At 42.7% G+C, this 16323-nt stretch overlaps 1 protein-coding gene across 1 annotated transcript in view; it reads left to right on the top strand.

Annotated features, from left to right (window-relative positions):
- The window catches only part of LOC106809975, a 46766-nt gene that overhangs the window by 18610 nt on the left and 11833 nt on the right, over window positions 1–16323 (top strand). Inside the window, exons 8-27 of the mRNA XM_014813215.1 lie at window positions 4882–5007; window positions 5252–5358; window positions 5592–5655; window positions 5850–5968; window positions 6506–6704; window positions 7017–7294; window positions 7818–7872; window positions 8125–8235; window positions 8615–8739; window positions 9265–9334; window positions 10258–10514; window positions 10870–10918; window positions 11407–11507; window positions 11764–11892; window positions 12260–12332; window positions 12605–12855; window positions 13312–13590; window positions 13774–13831; window positions 14942–15260; window positions 15989–16214. Coding sequence (XP_014668701.1) covers window positions 4882–5007; window positions 5252–5358; window positions 5592–5655; window positions 5850–5968; window positions 6506–6704; window positions 7017–7294; window positions 7818–7872; window positions 8125–8235; window positions 8615–8739; window positions 9265–9334; window positions 10258–10514; window positions 10870–10918; window positions 11407–11507; window positions 11764–11892; window positions 12260–12332; window positions 12605–12855; window positions 13312–13590; window positions 13774–13831; window positions 14942–15260; window positions 15989–16214 — 2996 coding nt within the window. The remainder of the gene's footprint in view (window positions 1–4881; window positions 5008–5251; window positions 5359–5591; window positions 5656–5849; window positions 5969–6505; window positions 6705–7016; window positions 7295–7817; window positions 7873–8124; window positions 8236–8614; window positions 8740–9264; window positions 9335–10257; window positions 10515–10869; window positions 10919–11406; window positions 11508–11763; window positions 11893–12259; window positions 12333–12604; window positions 12856–13311; window positions 13591–13773; window positions 13832–14941; window positions 15261–15988; window positions 16215–16323) is intronic.

The raw sequence follows: 16323 nt of genomic DNA, 5'->3' as shown, positions 1-16323 counted from the left end.
GAGCAGAAAGAGAGAGAGAGAGAGAGAGAGAAGAGAGAGAAGAGACAGACAGACCAGACAGACAGACAGAGAGAGAGAGAGGAGAGAGAGCAGAGAGAGAGAGACAGAGACAGAGACACAACACAGACACAGACACAGACACAGACAGAACGCAGAGACAGAGACAGAGACAGAGACAGACACAGAGAGACAGAGAGACAGAGACAGAGAGGCAGCATAAGAGAGAAGAGCATATAGATTGCAGTTCCACCGTATTGAAATTAGGAGTGGGTAGTATACGTGTGTTCGCGTTCGCGTGCGTGTATGCGTGCATGTGTGTGTGTGTGTTCGCGTGCGTGTATGCGTGCATGTGTGTGTGTGTGTTCGCGTGCGTGTATGCGTGCATGTATGTGACGTACAAACATGCATGTAACATCAGGAGCGTATAATGACAAATATTTGTCATTATACGCTCCTGGTAACATGTATAACTAGACAGAGGGCACTCACGGAGAGTGCATACCTCCGCGAGCGTGTAACATGTATGTGTATAACAGCTGGCTGGCTGCTGTCGGCTGCTGACTGGACGCCCTAAGGCGAGCTGCTGACTGGACGCCCTAAGGCGAGCTGCTGACTGGACGCCCTAAGGCGAGCTGCTGACTGGACGCCCTAAGGCGAGCTGCTGCTGAATCGATCGCGCCAACGCTACACACACACACACGAACACACACACGAGACCGATTACATGACCTCCGTTGCGCGGAGGTAATAAACATAAACCCAAATCGAGACGTGATACATTCGCTTCATCCATATTCAGTGAAACGCTGTGCGTAGAGATTTCTTTGTAAAACACGTGTTAATAACGCTAGAAAGGAGAACTAGAATGAACACGCCCCTACTTGTGTATTTTATAGGATCATCCTGCCATCACCCACTGATCAATCATGAGCTCACATCATGCGATTAATTCTGAGCTAGAATCTAGCATAGATCTCAATTGAACATGAACTATACTTCTAAAGTGAAACTACCCCCCCCCCTTCCCCATCCCTCAATGTAGGGGCCTACGTCGGAAGTGAGTTTATTGTGACGGAAATATAACCAGAGATGAAGAACCAGTTATGATAAACCAGAGATGGGATACCGTGTTACAGCATGCGGCACCGTTTTCATTTGAGCCTGCTATGGAAGAATAATCTCCTGGCATGTAGTCAATGATGGCTCTATACTTCTCATGCAATGCGTACGATAGATTATATGCTGGCTATCTTCACCGACCACCACTATTAGATGAATTGAATATTGTTGATGCATTATTGATGCATCGTCTGCCAAAGCCGTTAATGTCTCTCTCCCGTGACCTGCATTACTGCAAATCGCGTGCGTAGAGTCAGTGAAAGTGATCCGTGTCAACAATGGCCAAAAGGGTAACTCTTCAAACCTGCGCTACCAGTTCCACGTTCATCGATCGTTGAGATGTGACCTTTTTGTGGAATTAAATGATTAATGGGTTTGGGATCGAGTGTAATATTTAGCGTGCGTGATGTCCCATCATGGGTGCATGCATCCCTTAGGCGAACATTCGGGAATTCACCTCAAACTGCAATTAGCATCCGTGTAGGGGGATTCCTGCGTGTTCATGTGCACGTACGTATATGCACGTAGCGCGCGTGTTCGTCGGTCATTTCAGGAGTCTGTTCTTTTAGTATTTTGCCATTATAATGGAGCACACACACGCGCGCGCGTGTGTACACGCACACGTGCACACACGTACGTACGCGCACACACATGCACGTACGCGCACACACACTCACACACACACACACACACACACACACACACACACACACGCACACACGCACACACGCACATACGTACACACGCACACGCGTGCGCACACACCGCACACACGCAAACGCATGCACGCACGCACAGATTGCTCGTCCTGCCGTAAGAAATGTAGTGTTACAGGTTGCTCCGCGCAGGTATTGCAAACTGATTCTGTGACACTGCGGGCGGTGCAAGGGCGTGAATACAGTCTATTGTTGATCGCGCGCATTTGCGTGCCTCACCCTCATTTTAACACGGTCACCCAGAGCGCTGCAGCCACTTACGCGGGTTTCTAACCACTCGTGATGGTTACTGGTGCGTTACAATGATTGCACTGATTACAGGCTATCTGCCAGGCATATATATATATATATATAGGTATATATATACACACATATGTATATATAATAGCGATATAACTATAAGCGATAACATTGCCCGTGTCCACGGCACGTCCCGTAGACTATCCATATCATCGTCGACCTTGAATAAATGAACGTAGGTTATAGTGCCATCACGAAAAAGGTCAGAGCGGGCTAATGTGACAGTTGCTTGTATGATACAATGGAGGTTGGGTTCGAGGTTGTACTGAAGTCGATACGATATCAAAAGAGTCATTATGGAGAGACGCTCAAGAATCACTGAAGAGACATTCTGTTGCCAACAGATTTTCAGCAAAGCCCAGCCTACCCAACCTCTTCTTCGCAATTATTAAATTCTTCGCAATTCTTAAATTCTTAAATTCTTCGCAATTCTTAAATTCTTAAATTCTTCGCAATTCTTAAATTCTTAAATTATTCTTAAATTCTTAAATTAAATTTTTAAATTGTCGAGTTTTAGATGCGTGTCAGATCAAACGAGTTATATTTTAGCATTTCTATCACACGCACGGTGTAGGCGTAGTACGGTGCAAGTGTACGTATATGTAAGATGAGGCTTAATCTATATGACATCTATCGCCTATATATAGTGTCTGCTGCCGCTGTTGGTACGCTTGTCATTCCGACAAAAACGTAGTTTCTAGCGTTTGTAACAAACGATATGTTATGTGCACTGGCGTTCCTTGCTGCTTCAGGGTATTTCTTTGTCACTCTGCTGGTGAGCTCTTCTTGCCGCGCGAGACTTGTAATCACGCGTGAAGATCTAAGGTGTGTGACAACCACACCCAACACCGCTCCCAGCCATTTCTCCTACGTCTTTGTGTTACTCCGAAGCTTCGTGTTGGGGATACGTATTATAGACTCTTTATATATATATATATATATATATATATATATATATGTGGTTCATTTTTCACGAAGCTGTTCACATAATTTATGTAGGGCATGACTATAATGTGTAATTATGCAGATGGCGACCTTGGGCGGTGGCGAGGTGCCTAAATTATGACGCGAACAGGCTTGCCAGTATTTACTGACTAGTCACTATTTACTAGTCAGTATTTACTAGAGGAAGCAGATGAACACGCTATTCGATCTGAATGAGTCAGTCCATCGGGTTATAACTAATAACGTATACGTTCGGGATGGTCATGCAGTTTGTTACCCTGGTAACCTTGACCACTAGAGTCAGTCGGTCTGAGTTCATAGGCACACCGTGGGTGGAATGTCATAGATTTTTTGTGCGTCTGTTATTATAAACGCCAGCGCGTACAGCTGACAGTCCATGCAGAAAGCTGTCGACTCGTTCTCACCTGTATGTGCGAGCGCAGACACATTCCTGCTCTGGGTATGCCGTACTGTAGTCTTAGGGGTAGCTTTAGAATTCAACCACCGTTCAGCTGTTAGCGCGTGACTGCGTAGATCCACTAGGAACACGGAGTGATGTGGCAAAAAAACCAGTCTGACCTAGGATAATATAAGAAGCAAAATAATAGAGGTTACTTGAGAGATAGGACTGTCTTGTTCTTGATAATATATAACATTATTTGCATATGTACGTATAATATCAGAAGTAAATAAAAACAATGGATGTTTGTACAGCCCTGATAGTGTGTTATATAATACAAATATAAACAGGTAGGTTGATTTCGTTTTCGGCACAAACTGTTGTTATGTGATCAGGAACCCATAATGTAGTAATTATGTATATGCATGTACCAATGTTAATACATGCAAGCATACGTACCTATAGAGTGATCGATACACACAGAATGTGACAAAAACAGTGTTAAAAATAGCATCTGGCTGGATGAAGACAACGGAATATTTAGATGGTTGTTAGGTTATTAGTTATTACAAATGTTTTTTATATGCGCCGTGTGTTAGGTAACTGGCCATGTGTGCTATTGTACCACCGTATTTATTTGCTTCACCGACCACCAGATGGCACTGTTAGTTATCGTCTGCGTGGAAGACCGTGTAACCGCCATTTTTTGTGATAGTTTGTATCTTTTGAATCAATTTTATTGTCTATCTATATGCATAGATCTGTGTTCTGTACTGTTAAACGAACACCACAAAACACTATATGCTGACAGTATGTGTTTGTGCTACTAGTATCTAAGTACTTTAAAAAGTGTAGTAGTATTTACAAAAATACATTGTATTACATCGAACATGATTTTGTGACAAGTGTAGTCCTATGCGGCATGCCTAGGTACATCCTAAGTATATATTAGGTGCGTTCACACTGGCGCGAATTAGTGGGCTGCAAAACCCGGTTTTTGTAGCTCGCTCGAAAAACTGAGCTTTTTACAAGTGTGAACGCAATTAGCTCACTAAATCGCGCTCCAAAAAGCCCGCTCCTAAGACCACTTCCGACTGGGCTAATTTGGAATCAGCTCACTTATTTGCACCGCGGCGTGATATTTGCACCGCGACGATTAGCGAGATATTCGCCTGTGTGAACAACGACACAATCAGCTCACTATTAGCTCCGATATTAGTGAGCTGAGCAGCGCGGTTTTTCTTGTGTGTGAATGCGCCTATTATACTATATGGTTGGATGACCTGCTCTACTGTAAACATGATATCATGCAGATAGAACCAAGAAATTCATAACACAGACTGAATTCTAAATAGATCTTTTAACTGTACCAGGGTTCTAACTTCTATTTTCCAATTGCAGGAATGATGTGATAACAGTTGTGTACAAGCTACAAACTATCAACGATGCTGGGTCTCTCACGCGTCCCAATAGACAACGACTGAATGCCGTCTTTACAAACAACTACTCATCAGCGCCACCGATTAGGTAACTTTCCAATCCTTGTAAATCCACTATTACTAATACGCAGGTGCCTGACACCAACCCTTGTAAGTTGTGTAGCAATCAATTTAAGATCATGTTATCATGCAGGCTTTTTTTAAATCTCAAATTGCCTAATTCTATATTGACAAATTTTGATTTTTTAGCCAAACCTTACCCGTGATCTTGGAGTAAGGCAGATTTTTGATGCCGCTTAATTGAAAATGTTATGTGGTTGCTTTTGTTTCAGTGCTCACAATGCATATGCAGTATACATACAGTGGCCGTGGGCTTATGCAATTAACAGAACACTGGCTGAATCAGCATTGGCGAACGCCTGGCAAAGAGCAAATCCTGGTGTGTGGATTAATTACATGCTTTATATATATTCCATTATTTGAATCTCATGTATTTCTTTGGGAATGCAGAACTTTTAATGTACAGTGTCTTAAAACAGAATGAATATATTTTAACAGTAAAAGTTCTTCTCGTTGTGCAGTACCATCAGTTTCCCATTTAATCATCTTATGTGTACTTAAATATGTTAAAAAAGAATTGGTATATTTTGTATGGTCAATCCTGGTCCATAGGTTTGAGAGAATCAGCTGTGACCGTGGATCTGAGAAGGGTGGAACCATATCTTGGTGACAGCGGGTATGTTTAAAAACATTCTATTTGAATTATATCACGTTTAATTACTTCGTTTAGTTTTCTTTGCGTTTTGTATATTATATAAGTATATGCTTAATAAACAGCAATGAAAATTTATGAAAAACACAACAACACATAAATAATGACAACTGCATTTGCTCGACATTTGATTGATGCAATTTCTGCGTGGGGTTTAGGGAGCAGGTGGAGCAACTGATGTACTTTGTATACGTGAGTGGCCGTCTGCTGACACCAGGCAGCACCAGCTACAGAGAACCGTCACTTACGCAATACACCAACGAGCTTCGTGACTACGGTGAGGCATAGTCAAGGTCGTGTCACGCTACTCTGTCTCGGTCTTCGGATTTAGCCGGACATCCGATGCCTGATCATGAGACGTGTAGAAATCTCGGTGGGCATGTAAACATTGCAAGCTCACGTGTCCAACGGGCTCCTGCTTTAAGAACGCATTAAATATAATACAACTGGCCATTAACTAAAGGTTTTAAATTTAAAATCACGAAATGTTAACACCTGTAACAAATTGCTTCTAGATGTTGTCTTGTCTTGTGTACACTTCTTTACTCGATAAACCAAAAAAATTCTTGCAAAATATGTGGGCAACTAGAATGTCATTTGGGCATGTACATTTTAACAGAATACTTGCCCGAAGTGGCTCAAAAAGTTTTTCGTGAAGACTCCTGTCTGCGTAAATGTACCTAATTGTACACATGGCTTACATAGCGATTCAGAAATACTTTCTGTTATAACATGTATGATGCATATACCGTGATGATGTGTGTTGCATATATAATAAGCTTGATACAACGTGAGGTATGTTATTTTGTTTTAGGGTATGCTCCTCTGTACGCGGGCCCGACGCACAGACGCTACGTCTACCACTTCCCGCTCTTCGTCGAGGGCAAAGTGTACGAGGTCGACGTCTCTCGCCTTCAGGATGCGCTGCAGCGCGTTTGGGTGCGCAAACTGGGCAGGAGGGATGTGACTGTCGATCTGTCTCCCGCAGAACTGGAATACGTCAACATGAACGGGTGAGAAACGTAACTTTTTAAACTTCCACGAAATTAGCAGGCACAATTTAGGGTGGTGACTTTAATTCAGCGTGTTTTTGCAGATATTTTTCACTCATCCAAATATCCCTGATTGTGTGCCCTCAGCACGAGTAGAATGTTTAGTCACGCAGTGCTTCTTAGAAACTATTTCAATGTCATTCACCCTCGAGTCTTTATCACAAAATTTCATTTACCCGCGACTAAATTTACTTGTGTTTTTGGTAAGTTTCATTCATCCCAAAATAATTTCGTTCACCCTTGCGTCTAAATGTCGTCTGCCGTCGTCCACAGAGACACGTTCACTCAGCTCATCTACTTCCTCAACATCGGCGACACGACGTGGCCTTCCAAGAACTTCGCCAACATGCAGCCGCTTGTCTCCGAGTTCATCCGCGAGGTGTCGCGCGTACAGCGGCCGCTCAGCAACATCCCATACCGCGTGGTTGCCGACGAAGGAGGGTTCATACCGTACAGCTACCTGTACCAGGTCAACCTCCTCGGTTACGTGAACGTCGACGATAACGAGATGCTGCGTGTGCTGAGGAGGGCGTGGAGCGACACGTACCCAGGTACACGAGAGGGTCGCGTGAATGTCAGACTATAGTGGTTCTTAACCTTTTTTGAGTCATAGACCCTTTTGAGAATCTGGTGAAAGCTACGGAACCCTTCCCAGAAAAATGCACATAAGCACATAAACACAACATTTTGCATACAGTGGGGTTCGCAAACCCCCAGAAGCCCATCGACGGATCCCAAAGGGGTTTCTGGACCACAGGTTAAAAACCCCTGCTATAGATCGTTACTCTTCATCGTGTCACTGCTGGTTGATCAACCAGTGATTTTTCATGCGAAGTGTATTAGTGAGATCGGGAGTTCATATAGGGAGCAGACCTGAGTATTATGTACCCCAGGTGGGATGTATGTATTGGATTGAAGCATTAATTGATAATAGCTGTGTCGCAGTCAGATTCTGATTTGAAGCTTGTGCAAGTTTAGAGAAGGTTAGGATATAATGTGGTGACAAGTTATATGATTTCATACACATTTATGTAGTGCATTAAAATTTATACTATGAAATGCTATTTTTTCCAGATGCCCAGTTTAACGTAAAAATGATCAACGTTGAGCCAGGAATTGGAGACTTTGGGTGAGAATATTTGGCACATTGAACATATATATGCAATTATTAACTGAATTATAAAAAAGTTCTAAATAAAATATAAGAAAATGAATTTCTGGATAAATTAATGATTAAACCATGGGCAGGTGTTTAGTTTAAAATTTTAAACTTTTTATGTCTAGTCATATTCTATTAAACGTGAATATGCACTTTAGACATTGTGAATGGTATTTCTGAAGTACATCTCTTTAATTTTAATTTCTTTTACATTGTTTGCAGGTTGCCAGTAACAATGGTGCATTATGCAGTCACCGATAACAATGATCGATTGACCAACTCTGACTACCAGCCTGCTCCCACCCTCCAGTCTTATCTCACGCCCAAATATAAGTAAGTGTTTATAGTCAGTATAGCCCGTTTAGGACAGATCCTTTCCCGTACTGGACTCTATGCTGGTGTCTATACGTAGATCCTATACTGATAATGTCCGATTACAAATGTTGAGGTATATAATAATATATATGTGGTTATATGTAATGATATTCATGGTAGGAATATGTATTGCAGGTACAAACTCATTACAATTTTTTGTATTTGGCAGCAAATATATGTAACATAATACAACAAAATGCTGTAAAAATTAAAGGTCATCAATACATTTAAATTTATATCAATCAAAAGTTATCCTCTGACCAAAATTCTAGCCAGTCAACTGTCCAGGACGCATGCATTCATATGTTGTATACTCATCTACTTATTCTTGTTTTAGAGTGGCCAATACACGAAATCTGTTGAGGAATAAACAGGGCTTTGATCTATATGTCATTGGTACTCCTGAGACGACGTTTAATAGGAGAGATGATCTGGAGAATGCAATTGTGTCAACATGGTCAGGTAATGCATGCAAACCCCGAGAGTGGGTAGAGTAGTTCACATTACCGATTTTCAGGAACATTTTTTTGTGTTTATGCCAATTAATGTAAGGTGTACCTGAGTTTGACTGCAATATTACTGTAGCAATGAAATGTTTTAAAACTATTTCATTAATTAATTTAGAGATAGATAAAATTAGGAAAATAAGAAAATGAATGTTAGGGATGCTAAATATAGATTCAACAAAACAATGGATTGGAATGTTAATGTTCTGACAACTTGTCCACATAAACATTTTTATAAAAGCTGCATGTATATACAATGAATGGCATTGTCCTCGTGTATTTACTGTTTAGTGAGGTCATATGTAATACCAAAACCTGTCATGCATCCTGATGGTAGTAATTATAAGATTACAAGAAAACATTAGCAGAGACGTGTTATTATTAAATGTATTAGACAGAGATTGTTGGTGTTGTATATGTAGCATATTATCATTATGTATGCAAGCATTTGTGTATTACATGATTGTTGTTTTACTTTCAGCTTACTTCAACCCTAACAGCCAGATTGAGGTCGATATAAGGAGATATGAATCATACTACGGAAACGCAGAGTAAACATCTATTTCTATTCACTATGAACACTAAAGAATAATACAGAATGTAGCACGCCTTTCATTTTAACTAGGTTACCTCTTTTGAAAGGGTTAAGACCATAATTACACTCGAGTATATATACATATAGCTAGAAGTCTGTCGGCTGATTATACCAGTTTTTAAAAGTCAACCTGTCTGATATATTGTAAATACCAAGTGGCAGCTAAAGTACACCAGTAATTATCCAGCTATGGTGAGCAGTTAGACATTCACAGATCGTTTGCATCTGTCTTCTGAGTAAACTGTAGTAGCTGCTGTATGAACTGCTTATTTTCCGGTTAGCATGCACAGTTAGTTATATAGTAACAACGTGTGTTACATAAATAATTCGTTCCAGAAAAAAACTATATAATTGAACATGCATTCCTATGGAAAATCCCCAAGATAAAAACCGTTTTCTGGGGTGGACTAAAAAAATAACCTGTCTGACATAAACTTGTCATTTTGAAAATATTCCATGAAATCGAACGTGCGCTACGAATTCCAAGTCCTGTCGTCATAATTCATTACAAATATATACTTGGGGCAGGTTGCCATATCAAGAGTCTTCATACCGCTGTGGGTATTACTTATATGTCCCATTGTATGTCATCTTATGTATGTCATTGTATGTCATTGTATTCATTAAATTGTATTGTGATTGTATGATATTGTATGTCATTGTATTCATTGTATTGTCATCGTATTTATTGTATTTTTATTGTATGTTCCATCATGTCCCCTTGTATATGTGTCCCATGTACAATCTGTATGTGTGTATATACAATCTGTACATCTCGTGTACGATGCATATGTCATTACAGATATTACTTACTCGCAGGCATGTATGCAATACAAGCCGTATGTGTGTATATACATTGCTTACTTCGTTCTCACACAGGAGCCTCGCACCGGTACAGACGCGAGTTGTGTACTTCCTGCATGTGAACGGCTCGATGGCGGACTCGCGCGAAACGCTGCCGCCATCGGCCGGGCGTCTGCAGGACTCGCTTAACCGCGCGCGCATGCCGGCCTGCTTCGACTGCCAGCATCTGCGCCAGCGTGAGCTGCTCATCAAGAACATGGCTAACCTGACGCTCGCCAACCTCAACGCCCTCCGTTCGTCGCTCACCATCGCCTGGGAGCTGCCGCGAACTGGTGAGTGCGACGCGTAGATGCAGGTGCCTGCCTAGTGCATCGAGTGGTGGGCGTCCCCTTATAGTACATGAGAAAGGGATAGTGACAGCACCTATAGCACCTCGGAAGGAGATAGTGACAGCCCCTATAGCACCTGAGAAGGAGATAGTGGTAGGCGTTGCCCTATAGCACCTGAGAAGGGTATAGTGGTTGCAGCTCCTATAGCACCTTGGATGAGGGTTTTCTGGACGTTTCAGAAATTGACTTGTGTTGAAATATGCATGTTGATATGAGAAAAAAGTTGGTTATGATCTGGAACATATGGAACAGGGAAAACTGTGACATATATTCTTTTAACAATTTTGTTCTTTTATAGCATCTGTGAATCTATTGGAGCCAATGTACAACTACTTGACAAATAAATAGTAAGTGATCTGCCTTTTTCTTACCCCGTTGTTGCCTTACATCTGTTGAACAGAATATATAATCAGATATATATTTTTAAATGTAACCAGGGGTAGAAATTAACTTTTGAACACAGGAGTCCAACGGCCCGGACTCCCTACCCTCAAAAAGAGGGAGTCCGCAGCAAAATGAGGGAGTCCGCAGCAAAATGAGGGAGTCCGCAGTCTGAGGTTCAAAATTAAAGATATTTTACAATAACGCATGTGCTTATTTTGAAGATTTATGTGGTTGCGCGTCTACCAAATTTTCTTTAGACATTAGCTGAAAAAATACGGTAATTCCACGAGGCCGTGCTCTGGAACAAACTAGTTAGTATAGCAGAATTTTCAGGGAGTCGCACGGACTCCTGCATATGTCAAATCGGGGAGTCCGACAGTAAACCAGGGAGTAGTTGACTCCGGACTCCTGTTAATTTTGCACCCTGTGTAACTGTTATTGTGTATTTCAGTGAGAACGTGGCAATGATACCATATATACTGACGGTAGATGAAAATGATCCAAACAGATATCTGGAGCCTACATCTCTGAAGGATATTCTCGGACGCAATGGTAATTAAGTATACCATTAAAAAGGAGGGTTTCTAGCATACTATATGAATTGCATAAGACTATATTTAGGCCCTAAGAAGAGCAAGCTGGATTGAGTTAAATAGCATGTGTGTGGAATTAGCTTGATGAAATTTTCCTAAAGGCTCATTAAAATATATGCACTTAATAAATCAAGCATGTATCTACTTATTGGATTTGCGCGTTTTATGTACAATAACAACAGTGCGTAGTTTATGGTTAATTCTGTACTTTCCAGGCATGACATTGTGCGACGGTGTGAGCGAGTGTGAGGTGAGCAAGCTGCACATGCTGAATGTGGATAGCAAGGATGCTCTGGCAACCACACGCAACCTGGAGACCTCCATGGAAAACGCGTGGCGCGACGGTATGTCTATTAATAACCTAATAATAATGTCTATTAGGGAACTTCTCCGTGGTAATCCCATTGCAATGAACTTCATTTTGCATGTTTTGAAATAAGTTTGTGATAATTTTTAATGATCAAGAGAAAATTGTATGGCTACATTGTTCTGTGGTTATAAGCAGGTTAAATTATGGAATAAACAGAGACATATGAATAAAAAACGTAGGTCCAATATGTTATGATTGCTAATTAATATGCACAATTGTATTTGTTGCAATTAATATTACAGGTCCATGTCTCAGAAAATAGTTAGCATGATAAACCTTTAAAATCTTTATAACACTGCAATATTTGGTCTTGTGCGAATATTGCGTTATATTTCATTTAGATGTTCTGGATGGTAAAGCATCGGCCAATATTGAATTCTACGATGCAGTGCCTGGTATCCTGAGCCCTGGAAGGTGAGACTTGTTTCGCAAGATCTCAAATGCAACTGGTTGCTACAAAATGAGAGTGTATGCTTTTAATTGTGATTTTGATGTTTTCCTTTTTCCTTAACTGTGAAAGAACAAACCTATCTCAGCAGTAGATGCACGAGGTGCTACATGGTCTAGTATTTGACGACCGTCCAACAAAAACATGTTAAAATCACCCAGCATTATAGTACTTTACATTATATGGACTCTTACTTGCTAGTTTATTCACACTATAAACCCGTTTTACATATTTGCAGTGACTTTGTAACTCGCTACATGTACGATGCCAACATCAACGGCGTTGACTCGCACCTGCAAAGCGTGTGGCCACCTGGTGTCGAGGAACTGAACTCACAGTATCTGGACCGTGCGGGTTTCCACGCTTGCGCTTGTGAGGAGATGACGTCAGCACCGTTTGTACCGGTGCTTGGTAGAGCCACGCTGGAAGAGATGCCGGTCGACAAGTGGATTGAGGTTATTAAGAAGGGCTACATAATTCAATACCCAGGTAAGATAACAGTTTAATTAAAAATGAATCGAGCAAAACATTAACGTTAGGCTAGCCTGTCAGATATGAAGTTAAAAAGTCAACAGTGTTTATGGGGAAAGGATTGTTCTAATAAGTCTGTGTTAGAAAGCAGGTCTGAAAAACTGCAAGGTAAAGCGTTGACCAATGCTATTCTTTCCTGTGGATTGCCTCAGCTTTGTAGCTGTCTTGCTGAGTTAATTGGCTTCTTCTGATATAGATTCAGAACTGGGATAAGCATCAGAAATAAAGTGATATTGTTCGTTCATAGCTTGTAGCTTGCTAAACATGTTAATATATGTGCCAACGTGGCCATTTTACTTTGGAAATCAAATAAGTGTTTATATGGAGAAAGGACTAACTAAATCCGTTGGTAAAGTTATATATATTGTTTACATTGATGTTGGCTAGTTTCTCACCACCGATTCCTCTTCGCAGATGGTGTTGGCTCGAGCTTCCGTGGTTGTTTCACGGACCGCAATGACCGCAGAGATCTTCCGGTGGTGATGGGCAACAGAAATCGGACTCCGGCTCAGTGTATAAAAGCCTGCTTCGACGGCAACTTCACCTACGCGGGCGTGCAGAACGGCGGGGAGTGCCGCTGTGGCGACACTTATGGGGGTTATGGAGAAAGCAACAACTGCAACAGAGCGTGCACGGCGGACCAGAGAGAGCAGTGCGGAGGTCCCAATGCCAACAGCATCTTCTTCACCGGCAGTAAGTTGCAGTGAATGCGCAAGTTAGTGTAACTCAAGAATGATCATTTCACGCTTGCTCTTTTCCCTATTCGACATTTAACAGTGCAAAGTGGGAGGGAATCGTTCTGTCTGGTGGTTCACGCACGTTTTCCCCAATGTTTAAATACCTTGCAAAGAAATGTTGTCGTTGTCTCATCCACAGGCATCAGCAAGTTAAGCGTTGAAGTCGAAAACCCACATGTTTTTACGACCAAACTTGGGTAAGTGGCAGATTCTTCCCCAATGCCCGATTTGCAAGATTAAAGATGACGTGGGGTAATCTGGCTGGCACTCTTATTAGCCACAGATCAATGACCCTTTCATGTCACAATGTTCTTGTAATGTCATGTCTTATCAATTATAATTATTTTAGTATCACGTTGCACATTCTCCACACAGGTGGCATTATTAAAAATTGTATAATTTCATAAAAACAAATTATTATAGGTTAATCATGTTGTAATTTACTGTAATATTATTCTTAATATTATCACAAAGTTTGGTGAATTTGCTCTCAAGATTTACGGATCACACACAGCTTCTCAGCTGCAGCCATCTGTAACTCTCTCTCTCTCTCTCTCTCTCTCTCTCTCTCTCTCTCTCTCTCTCTCTCTCTGCTCCTCTCTCTCTCTCTCTCTCTCTTTCTCTCTTTCTCTCTGTCTCTCCTTCGCTCTCTCTCTCTTTTCTCGCTGTCTCTCCTTTCTTTCTCTCTTCTTTCTCTGGCGTTCTCTCTAAACTCTCTCTCTCTCTCTGCTCTCTCTCTCTCTCTCTCTCTCTCTCTCTCTCCTCTCTCTCTCTCTCCGTCGCTCTCTCCTCTCTACTCTCTCTCTCTCGCTCCTACTCTCCTCTTCTCTCTCTCTCTCTCCTCTTCTCGTCTCTCTCTCTCGCTTCTCTCTCTCTCTTCTCCTCTCTCTCTCTCCTCTCTCTCTCTCTCTCTCTCCTCTCGTCTCTCTCTCTTCTCTCATCTCTCTCTCTCTCTCTCTCTCTTCTCTCTCTCTCTCGCTCTTCGCTCATCTCTCTCTCTCTCGTTCTTGCTCCTCTCTCTCTCTCTGCTCTCTCTCTCTCTACTCTCGTCTCTCTCTCTCACTCTCTCTCTCCTCTCTCTCTCTTCTCTCTCTCTCTTTCTCTCTCTCTCTCTCCTCTCTCCTCTCTCTCTCTCGCCTCTCATACGCTGTCTCTCTCTCTCATCTCTTCTCGGCTCTCTCTAACTCTCACTCTCTCTCTCTCTCTCTAACTCTATCTCTCACTCTCTCTTTCTCTCTCTCTCTCTCTCTTTCTCTCTCGGCTTCACGTCTGCAGCCGTCTCTAACTCTCTTTTTCTCTGCCTGCAGGACGACCTTCACGGTGCTCTTCTTCAAAGTCACTGTCGGGCAGGAGCTGCTGCCGACCGACCCGCCGACCGGCTCCGTGTTCGAGCAGCAGATACTGGCCGATGGCCAGCGATACCGTATCATCCCGGACGCCGACAGCTCGCTCTACGACACCGACCGCGCGTTCACCATCTACGTGTACGGAAACTACGGCAACGGCGACATCCCGCGCATCGCCCGCGCGCTCAACGACGGGGTACTGCCGAGCGAGACCGTCGACGCGTCCGTGCTGTCGCTCGACCGCTACGTGACTCAGAGCGACAAGGAGCCGATCACGAAGGTTGGTGATGCACTATGTTTGAGGAACTGAGTTTTCTGTGATTGAGTGGCAGGGATGTGACGTAGTGCATGTACTGTGCGTGTGTGCTTGTATTCCGCGATGCTCGAGAAATGGCAGGCTGGCTGTTGAATAGAAATGCAGCGAAATAATAGATGTACTGACGTTACCTATTTTTTCTTCGTGACGTTCTTATGCCTACTTATGCCTACTTATGCCCAAAATACGTTCACTGTTTTTGATATGTTATTTCTGAATGTATACGTGTGCCTAGCAAAATTTCGTTCGACTGTGTAAACCATGTGAATGTATGGTAGTTATAGCTACCAGCATCCATTCGATTTGCAAAACTCGCATGAGTTAAGATTTGGTGAAGGTCTGACTGACAACTGAAGATGTCAATAAGCTTCATAAGCTGCGTGTTTATAGAGAAGTTTTATGGATCTCCAGAACATAGGCATGTTCAACCGTCGTGGCCTGGCAGCAACTTTTCGCGGCATTCCGACCCTTAACAAGTGAGCGTTTGCGGATCAGTGGCAGATCAGTTGCAGATCAGTGGCAGATCAGTGGCAGATCAGTGGTAGATCAGTTGCAGATCAGTTGCAGATCAGTTGCAGACCAGTGGCAGATCAGTGCAGTGGCAGATCAGTTGCAGATCAGCGTTTGCGGACCAGTGGTGGGTTTATTCGCTTCGAATGCTAACCGTAAACCCTGCGTTCTCTCTCCTCCAGGTTCAGTACTACGTGACGGTGAATGCCAACCTCCTCGACGGGCGATTCCGGCACACGGAGATCACGCGCGATGCGGCGGCGGCGCTGACGGCAGCCGGGCTCGACGTGTGTCCGTGCGAGCCGGTGAGAATTCGCATGCTCATCGTCAACGGCCGCTACACGCCGGACTACACAAATCTACGCGGCTCGTCCGCGATCATCCAGGCTTGGCGCGAGGCCAACCCAGGTACGACGAGCGAGCGCATAGTACAGCAAGACGTGCTTATGTCTATCTATAGATAAATAACTAAATAACTAAATACACACACACACACACACACACACACACACACACA

This window comes from Priapulus caudatus, unplaced genomic scaffold (genome assembly GCF_000485595.1).
Source record: "Priapulus caudatus unplaced genomic scaffold, Priapulus_caudatus-5.0.1 Scaffold401, whole genome shotgun sequence".
In the NCBI taxonomy this organism is placed as follows: domain Eukaryota; kingdom Metazoa; phylum Priapulida; class Priapulimorpha; order Priapulimorphida; family Priapulidae; genus Priapulus; species Priapulus caudatus.
This window is presented reverse-complemented; position numbering and strand designations above follow the sequence as displayed.